The sequence below is a fragment of the Camarhynchus parvulus genome, chromosome 12 (genome assembly GCF_901933205.1).
Source record: "Camarhynchus parvulus chromosome 12, STF_HiC, whole genome shotgun sequence".
Taxonomy (NCBI): Eukaryota; Metazoa; Chordata; class Aves; order Passeriformes; family Thraupidae; genus Camarhynchus; species Camarhynchus parvulus.
This window is the reverse complement of record NC_044582.1, coordinates 19,792,259-19,801,958: the sequence shown is the minus strand read 5'-3', so window position 1 is coordinate 19,801,958 and position 9,700 is coordinate 19,792,259. Positions and strand designations below refer to the sequence as shown.

At 48.9% G+C, this 9,700-nt stretch overlaps 2 protein-coding genes across 3 annotated transcripts; both read right to left on the bottom strand.

Annotated features, from left to right (window-relative positions):
* Positions 1 to 620: 620 nt before the first annotated feature.
* VHL (von Hippel-Lindau tumor suppressor) lies at positions 621 to 3,153 on the bottom strand. Its single transcript, XM_030957028.1, has 3 exons — positions 2,913 to 3,153; positions 2,415 to 2,525; positions 621 to 2,038 (listed from the first exon to the last, which is right to left on the bottom strand). The coding sequence occupies exons 1-3, from the start codon at positions 3,121 to 3,123 to the stop codon at positions 1,866 to 1,868; spliced, it is 495 nt and encodes a 164-aa protein (XP_030812888.1). The 5' UTR covers positions 3,124 to 3,153; the 3' UTR covers positions 621 to 1,865.
* Positions 3,154 to 3,627: 474 nt separating this feature from the next.
* Positions 3,628 to 9,391, bottom strand: THUMPD3 (THUMP domain containing 3). 2 transcript variants are annotated; one of them, XM_030956984.1, is made up of 9 exons: positions 9,065 to 9,391; positions 8,619 to 8,696; positions 7,577 to 8,113; positions 6,605 to 6,735; positions 6,114 to 6,183; positions 5,606 to 5,721; positions 5,319 to 5,429; positions 4,980 to 5,103; positions 3,628 to 4,746 (listed from the first exon to the last, which is right to left on the bottom strand). In XM_030956984.1, the coding sequence occupies exons 1-9, from the start codon at positions 9,284 to 9,286 to the stop codon at positions 4,615 to 4,617; spliced, it is 1,521 nt and encodes a 506-aa protein (XP_030812844.1). In that variant the 5' UTR covers positions 9,287 to 9,391; the 3' UTR covers positions 3,628 to 4,614. The 2 variants fall into 2 exon arrangements, with proteins under 2 accessions (XP_030812844.1, XP_030812845.1); XM_030956985.1 differs by having other exon boundaries at positions 5,319 to 5,426.
* Between the last annotated feature and the right edge of the window lie 309 nt (positions 9,392 to 9,700).

Below are 9,700 nucleotides of genomic sequence, written 5' to 3'. Positions count from 1 at the left end.
ATGTTCATAGGTTAAAGCTGGCTGGGGTTTCTCCAACCTTTTATTCTGATCCAAAGGAGCACTCCAGAACAGAAAAATACACTCTAATAAGAAACACAAGAAATCACAGACCCCACCCAACTCAGAAACACCCAGAAGGTGTGTGCCATGTTCAGACTGTTAAACCCAACACCTAATACTAACTAGGTTACAGGAAAAGCTGCAGCCAAGCAGGTCAGCGATGCTGCCATGCTAACTGCAGTGCACAGCCCCACAGACAGCAGGGACCCTCCTCTCACGAATGGTCAGGAGCAGGGAACAGCACTCTCCAACCCTCAGGCTCCCCGAGGCACTGACCCGAGTCTGCTCCAGAGCCCTGCATGGGCTCACTTTCCCCTCAGAGAAATGTGAGAGGTGCTAAGAGCAGAACTGGACAGCAGCCCCATTCCTGCCCAGATGCTGCCTGAAGCTGTGCTGAGTTCATGAGAGCCACAACACAGCCCTGTGGCAGCGGGCTGGGCAGGCTGTACAGTCCAAAGTGCGTTTACTGCCCAACCACAGCGACTGTCAGAGTATCACAGGAACACAAACACAGAGGCACTGCGGACTTACCTGACAGAATTACAGTCAGAAAGCTAGCATGCATTTCCATTTTTATGTCAAAGATCAATTTCTTCAAATATATAAGAGAAACAAGTTTACAAATAGGGAGACATTGCATACTTACAAAATACATTGAGATTCTCGGTTTCACAGCTACTCTCAAAATGTACAACTGGAGGGAAATATATTCACAGAAATAACCTGCTGTAATTAATCTCCAACCAATCTGCTTCTAACCTGAGCTGCACCACATCTTGCTTGATGGACAATTCACGTAACACTAAACTACACTGCTTTGAACTCTCTGTGTTCACACCAGAGCACATTCCACTGAGATGTGGGGAATACAGAATACAGGCAAAGAAATATCATCTCTCCTTCTCCAGCCTGCCATAAGCATGGCCCTGTTTGTGAGCTTGCTGTGTGAGCCAATACAGCTCCCATTGGTCCTGAGAAGACACAGGCAGCTCAAGAGGCCACGCTCCCTGAAAAAGCCTCCTACTACAACCTGGACTACAGCACTGTGAGGGGAAAAGACAGAACTTAAAGCATCTACCTGCTGTGAACCCTGCACAGGCTGCTGGGGAAGCAGCTGTGGAGAACAAGGGTGTTCCAAAATGAGGGTCTGGTCTGTGTGGCTGAGATCAGCCAGGCAAGAATCCTATGAGAAAGGCAAATAAGGCATTTGAGGTATGATGACAGTAAAAACATGTCAGACCTAGAGCAGACAGGACATGGTTTTGTATGTGGAACGTAAGAGGCAGAATAACCTGCAAGCATTTACACATCATCTTTCCACCAATGTAACGTTTGTCAGACCCTCAGGCACTGCTGGAAAACAAATCTCATGTACAAACCCCTCATGCTCTGTGACCCACAGGTGCATTGAGGTGACATGTGAAAGGGAAATTCCATCAAAACAAATTACTCAAACAAAACCCATGACACTTACAACCGTCAGTCTGGGCTAAATTAATCCTTGGTGTAATCTGCTTTCTAATACAATGAAAACTACTTTGTATGAATATTTTCCATTTAGCTGCCCTGATCTTACCCTACAGTTTGCAATACCTACAATGAAGAAATTAACTGAACCATCAGAACCCAGCATGCCTCCCAGTGCTGTTCAGTCTTTGGGATTTGACTGTCACTGAAGTTATTGAGTTTATGTTTCAAAACGTTAAACGAGGCATCGGTTGGTGTGTGTCCTGTCAACTCTCGCTGCTCAGACTCAGTGGTTTGTAATGAGGAGTCTGAAGTGAGTAATCCTGTTATTCCACAATTTAGTTCCTCAGTGCTTCACTCCTCTCCAGAGAAAGCCGCCGAAGATCCTTCCAAATGTCAGGATGATCCTCCAGCTCTTCGTATAACGACTGAACAATGTCCAGTTTCCTGTAGTCCATGGGGCTGACCAGGCTGCGCACAACCTGCAGACACCTCTCCTTCAGGGTGAACACTGCAGTCAGACACAAGCACAACACAGCCTCGTCACGAGGGCTCACAGCTGCTGCTCCAATGCCAACAGTGCTGCTCTGAGCCTGTGAACGCAGAGCACAGCCCACAGCAGTGACCCACCACAGCTGGGCTCCCCAGACAGGAGACAGATGTGGTTCTGCCATGAGGCACCTGCAAAAACCCCTCAGAGACCCCTTGAAAAGAGAGCTCTGCCAGTAGCTCCATCCAATACAACAGCTCTACCTACAACCCCTCACCACCTCTTCCAGGGTCTGAGCAGGTTTAATTTCATGAGGATCTGATTTCTCACTAATCCAAACAGGTCCAGAGAGACCAAGTTCAGAATTCCCTGGAGCATGTGTGGTCCTGTCCCTTACCTGGCAGTGTGATGTCAGCTTTGGTCACATTGGGGGCTGCCACGAACAGCTCCTGCTGGTTGACGAGCAGCCCGTCATAGGTCCCTGCATCCCGGAACAGCCAGAGGTGCCCTGGCAGGGAACAAGGTGGGAATGCGCCAATTACAGAACGTTTGAATGAGCGCCTCTGAGGGGCATCTACTCACAAGGGAGCAAGCTCTCCAGCTTAGCCCTGTGTGCACAGAGCACTACCACGGCCCCAGTCACTGTATGAATGGGGAGAGGAAAGGGAAAAGGGGAAGAGGAGAGGAAAATAGGAAAGGAAAAGGGGGAAAAGGAAAAGAAAGAAGAGCAAAGGAAACGGAGAGAGAAAAGGGGAAAAGGAAAGAGTGGAAGAAGGAAAAAGGGAAGAGACAGGAAAAAGGGGGTGGTGGGACGGCAAAAGGGTAAATTCCACCGCCACCAGCTCGCCCACCCGGGCCCCGCGGGGCCCAAGCCCATCCCGTCCGCCGTACCCACCCCGGTAGCTGTGCATGACGCGCCCGCTGTGCGGCTGCAGCACCGGGTAGCAGCGCGGCCGGCCCTCGAAGTCCAGCCAGACGGGCAGCACGCAGCGGGGGCTGTGGTTGTTGAACACGACCTCGGAGAGCTCCCGCGTATTGACCGAGCGCAGCGCGGAGCCGGCCTCGGGCCCAGCCCCGCCCGGGCGCCCCGGGCCTGGCGCCGACATCGCAGCTCCGGCCCACCGCGCGCAGGCGCCAAGGGGCGGCACCGAGGGGCGGCTCCGCCCCCCGGCAGGCACGGCCCCTCGCGCATGCGCTGCGGGGCCGGGCCCGGTATGAGGGGAGGCGGCGCACGGAGCCGCCAAACCCTCATTTTAACAAACAGACGGAGAACAGCAACGGGCGCTTGGCACCCGAGTTGTCCCTGAGAGCTCTCAGGTCTTTGTCATGTCTTATCGCCCAGCAGCCTCAGTTCACAGCTCTTGTGACTAAGGCACTGGGCTCACCAGGGCTTGCAAACCAATTCTTCCTCAGCCAGTAACAGTTAAGCTGCCAGTTCTGTCCTCTCCCGATCTCACGGTGCCAAAAGATTCCTTTATCCTTCAGCTCTAGATTCACAAACACTATATTATCTTTCTCATACACATGAAAACACTAAAATTTGAGAAAAATTAGCTAGATATTGGAAAATCTGGACACAAACCAGAAAAAGAACACAATTAAGACTCACCTCTTTATGCAAAACTTCTAAAACTTTAATACTTGTTAATTCAACTCTGAACAATTACACAATCTTAGCATGAACACACTGTAATGGAAATGGCAAACTGGCAATTTATTTTCAGCCTCTGATGAGCAGAGTGAGAGGCCTGAGAAATCCTGGTATGGTCACAGAAGAAAAAAATATTTGCAACAATACTTTTGTGAATACTGTGGCAGCATAGCTGTGGTAGTTAAATTACCAACGAAATTCAAATTGCCACCTTGATGCGTCCATGGTAGACACCAAAACCAAGAACTTTTTAATATAACTGCTAAAAGAACCTCTGTCCTCAAATAGTAACTATGGATTTTTTCTAGGGCTGTGTGTTACCCCCTCACCCATGGCAATGGAACACTAAAATACAGATCAGACATTTACTGGTAATTAGCCCTAAGGTGAGGTAACGGGCAAGGGAGCCAGTAGCACAGCATACTGTTTGCCAACTGGAATCTGCTTATCAGACCACAAAAGCCAGATATTGGTTTATTATTAGTTTACATTTGAGCAATGGCATAAATTAGAAAACTGCATTGGAGATACTACCTCTGAACCCTTTAAGGTGACTGTCTTAGTAGTACTGTTAGTCATTTGAAGATACAGCTTGGTAAATGAATTAACTGTTACACCCAGAGCTGCCTCAACATGTTTTCTACTGTAAGCAGAAAAAATAAACGTTTAACTGAAAAATACAAAAGAAGATTCAAGCCAAGGAAAGAATTACTAATTCACTAATGAATTTCAGTTTGGGTAGAAGGGAGCAGAGGTGATTCAAATAAGGTTTCAGAACACACAGTAGAACTGGCAGCTCTCAAGTTGATCCCTGGTTTAACACTTGTGTGACAATTTCTCCACAGGTTGTTTGGTTTTGAAACTGACAGACCTACGCTCTCAGGTGTCTGCTTTACCAGCTGCCTATTCAACAAAGTCTGTGGGTGTCTCTTGTCTTCCAGGCAGCTCACCAGAAGGGCCTGGTGTCCTGTGCCGGCTCCGAGGTGCGCCTCAGCAGGTACACGGCAGCGTGGAGTCCCCCCACGTTCACCCACACGGTCTGAGCTCTGCGCCAGATGTGTCCCACGCGCGACAGGGCCTGCGGGCCAAAAACGGACAAAGAGCGCCGTTAAGACAGTAACGTTGATTTTTATTATTCTATATCACATCTGATGGGAACATCAAAGGACTTTCCAGGTCCAAAATTGAATTTAAGCATTACTAATGATTGCTCTGTAAATGGAGTATCTTTTGTAATTATGGCAGCTTACATTTTTTCCCTCAATGTATTTTCAAGTGTAAATAGGTTTGATTTTGTCTCACAGAACAAACCTTGGCAAAGCATTTCTTGTCCTGGGTGAGCAGCACAGCCCTGCCTGTCCCTGGGGTGCAGATCCGGCCCATCTCCATCAGGCAGGCTGGGTACAGGTCCCAGTTCTTCTTCTTCGACCCTATCCTGCAAGATACATTCAGATCCCCACTGCAACCCCTGGCACCAGCTCAGTGTTGCTGTGTCTCGGACATCAATCTGCTCGTTCAGGAGCACAGTGACTTCAAGCTCATTTTTACCACAGAGCTCATGACTCCTTGCCCAGCGCCCCAGGTCAGCACCGAGCTGGGGAGGAGCAGCCTGGCCAGGAGGGCGCACAGCCCCTCCCCAGCACAGCTCACCTCTTCCCGAAGGGCATGTCTGTCACCACGATGTCCACGGAGCCCGTCCGCAGAGGCAGCCTGCAGATGTCCCACTGGATGACGTCCAAGGGAACGCCCAGGGCAGGGCTGCTGCAAGAGCAAAAGCAGACATGAGCACTCAGAAGGGTTTTACACTGGGGAGGCCTACAATGTTGGCAACAAAATAAACAAGAAAATGAGAACCAGACACTCAGGCACATCAATGCAAAGTGGATTTCTGTGCATGCAACACTGCAGGAAAGGTAAATCCCTCAGGCTCCTCTCACCTGTCCTTACTCTCGTTTTTCCTCAGTAAGGAGCTGATGTTGTTTGCTGCTCTCTTCACTGCCTGAGGGTTGTTATCCCCTGCAATGTGGTAGCAGCAGGGCCATTCTGCAGCTCCCTGCAGGGGAAATAATAAGCAACAGTAGCATCAGCATTGCTTGAATGAAAAAACCCAGAATAAGTTCTCAAACATGACAGAATACAACAAAATAACTGCAAGTGGATGGCTGGAAATATGGAATTCTGTAACAGATAGCTGTATTTTGCACCTTTAAAGCTCAAAATACTTTTGGATTTAGTGTCTTCCTGCTACGTCCTATGGAAGGAAAATGAGGATATTTAATGAGGATATTTACAAAAAATGTATTTGCGTCTGTTCAAAAACTGGTGAGACTGGAGCTTACTATTCAGTCATTACTAAGAAGATTTACACATATTATTCAGCTATAATAGAATATAGCTAAGATATAGACAAGTTTAATTAAGTTTAAAAAATCAAGGAAGAATCACCTCTATTGGTATCGCACCTGTACCACACATGGGATCAACTATGATATCTGTGGGCTGGGGATCACAGAGTCTGAGGAACAGAAGAAAAGATATGGTGAGAAATGTCTTAAAAAGCTGAATTTCTGTAAATAAGGGAAAGTGAACTATTTTAATCACTCTGATTCTACCCTTCTAACAAAAAAATAGCTGTGATTATTTTTTCCACTAGTTTCATTTTTTTTTTATAACCAGCAACAAAGTGAAATTCTTTCAAGACTGTAGTACACTACTTTGAAACTTGGCTAATACAGCAAATGTTTACTTTCCTTGGCTGAGAAATACCCACTGTTATTACAAGGCACATGGTGTCAGCAACTCCAGGTTTTTAAATTTATTTTTCTTTAAGAATTAACAGAAATGGCTTCTGAGGAAGCAGTGGGGGAGATAAAAGGTTTAATTTCTTAAACAAAAAGACTTGTCAACCGAGCATAATACAATGTAACTGCCCTGACCTGAGCATGCCGTAAGCCAGAGTGGAACGCAAGGTTGTGGGTCCAAAGTGTGTGATATTCCGTCTGTGGAGACTCTCTTCAGTTAACGCAATCCCCACCACCACTTCATTGTTGTGAATATTCAACAGAACCTAAAGAAAAAACTTGAAGTGAATTTCAGGAGTAACAGAAGCTTTCCACAGAATGCCTAGTAAATACTTACAGGAATCTTAGATGGTAATTTAAAATCCAGGAATGACATATAAAAAAGCTTTTCTTGGAAGTAAAGCAAAGCACCATTTTAATAGGACAGAATTCAGGTGAGCATTCACACACTCTCTCATTCACACCAAATCTGTTGCACAAGACTTCTCAAAGTGTTATAACCATAGCACCAGCTTCTTAAAAGATTTGGTTTGTAAGTCTGGGGCAGAAGCTGGGTAAGTCCTGCAAGACATAGTGAACCATCTGCAAAAGCAGCAATAAAAGTAATTTGTGGTAGGGACTAGATTAACTAGGAAGGTGAAATCTCACTCCAGGGCAGTGGCCAGCCCTTAGTAAAGCTGCAAGAAAAACTTAGGTCTTTCTGCCCCTCAAAATCAGTGTTTCCTCACCACCAACAGGCCAGGGGTGTTGATTGTATTTTCCCAGCCTCTGCTCTCCCCTGATGGAAAATAAATACCTGACAGTTATTGTTAACTCCTTTTGTCCCCTTCACCCCAAAACCAGCTTCCATTTGGAGCATTTCCTGGTGACTTAGACTGCTATTAAACAATGCATTAGAGGAAGGTGAAAGCAAGGCAAGTGCTTGCATCAGAGGACACACACACTGTTGCCAGGGAAAAGAACACTTCAGAGGAGGCCAATTTCAGCATTACCAGTTTTCAGTTCCAGAGTCTCTGGAAGGCCATTTGGAGACCTCTAAGCATCAGAAATAAGAGCTAAATATTTGTACTGCAGAAACATAGGTATTTCCAAGGCATGCCACTATACCTCCACATCAAAATTAGTCATGTCAGCTTTCCACTGGAAGTGCTCTTGCACGGCTCCACCGAAGTCTCTGGCGGCCTCGTTGGACGTGAAGCTGTGCTTGTCTCCGGCTCTGTTGCACGTCACTCGGAACCTCAGCACCTTGGCCTCTCCTTCACCTGTCTGACCCTCGCCAGCCTTGCTCCCACTCTCAGAACTCGCCTGCACCTCAACTTTCACATCCGACTGCTCACTATCTTCCTCCTCCTCCACCCCATTTCTGGACGTCACTCCTTGGGGATTCTCTGTATCCTGGCCGCCAGTGGGTTCCACAGCCACAGGGCTTTGGGCACAGTCCTCCTGGTCATCAGTGTTATTTTGGTCTGCTCCTCCCTCTTCTCCACCATCACTCAGCTTCCCTCTGCTTGCAGGACTCTGCAGATTGTGTTTTTTGCGTTTTGTCTTTTTCTTTTTCAAGCTGTTGTTCAACTCCCAGACTTTCAATGGATCGGTCCAGGGTAGCTTTTTAACCAAATCTTCCAAATCCTTTAGAGCATCTTCCTTAAAAAGACAGAAAAAGTTGTGCTTTGAAGTTATCCCATCCTTTTAAAAGCTATCTTTTATTCTGAGGTCTCTCAAAGTAGTTTATTAAACATTAATCCACTACATGTTTAAGCAAATCTTACAGGTTTTTGTCTGGTTTTTGCTATAACTAAATGGAATTACACTGAAAATCACAAGACCCACAGGATTTCATCATTTATCTCATAATACAGACAACTAACACTGTATTAAGTGACCAAAGTGACACTTTGTTCTATGTCTGTGACCTACAAACATAGCATGACCTCTTATCCCAGATTTTGCCAATGCAAAGTATTTAACTGCAGAAATTATGTTAGACCACATGGCCACACTTCCATTTACAAGCCAGAAAAACAGAACAAGAATAATATCACAAATAAAAAACTTGTTAAACAAACAGAACATTTTGATACTAGTCTTAAATTTAAAAACCCAAACACTCCAAACCCCAGAATCGACAGAAAAACGAAGAGTAATTCACCTTATTTTCCTTAAATTGATAGTCTTTGAATTCCTGAACAACAACAAATAAATTATCCACCGACCTCAGACGATGGACCTGGAAGAGATGAAAAGGTGACACATTACTAACCGTGTGCCGTAGGGACTGTGTTTACTGTTGTAAATTTTGCCATCTTACGTCGAGGTTTCAGAGACTACGGGTTTCCACCTTTAGTCCCCACCTGAGTTATCAGTTTACGTCTTTGCACTGACTCCATCTATCATTTCACCTCCGCCGGACACCCCGGTAAAGGCGGTACCGCTGCTGCACCCAGGCCGGCCGTGGCCGGGTGCGGGACGCGGTCCGTACCGGCGGCTCCGACACCGAAGCGTTCCGCTCGGAGGGGCTGGGACCCACCGAACCGAACGGAACGGGCCAGACGGGGAACAGCGGCGGGCGGAGCGGGGCAGAGAGCTCGCACGGACCTGAGGCAGGCTCCGGGCCGGGACCTCGAAGTAGATCTTGCCCCGATCCTTGCTGATCCTGGAGGCCGAGCCCAGCTTCTCCCGCACCTCCTCGGCCGCCGTCTGCTCGAACCCCGTGGGCACGGTGGCGCCGATCACGGCCGCGAGCTCCGCCAGCTCCGCGCCCTCCTGGGCTGCGGCCGGGCCCAGCCCCGCGTCGCCGGCCGCCTCCGCTTCCGCCATGCCGGCTGCCCGGAGAGGGCGATCGCCCCCACCGGCCCACCCACGGCCGGCCAACCGACCCCCGGACCACCACCGGCACACCGCGCCGGGCGCCGCCACCGCCCGCCCTTTCCGCTTCCGCGCCGGGCGGGGCCGCCCCGCTGCTCTCGGGCCGCTGCTGGGCCCGGGCGGGAGGCGGCGCCGCGGCACCCGGTGGTGATCCGTGGGGACCGCGTGTCTGTGCGCGGGTACCGGCTGTCGGTCCGTGCGGCCCCGCCGGTACCGGGTGTCGGAGCCTCGGCCGGGGCTCGGCGCGGCTCTGTGCGCGTTCCCACGCTGTGCCAGGCTCATTGATTTCCGTGGCGGAGCAGCTCCCGGTTCCAAGCCCAGCACTCCGGGCGGTGGGTGTCCCCGCCGCCCCTCGGGTCCCGGCGC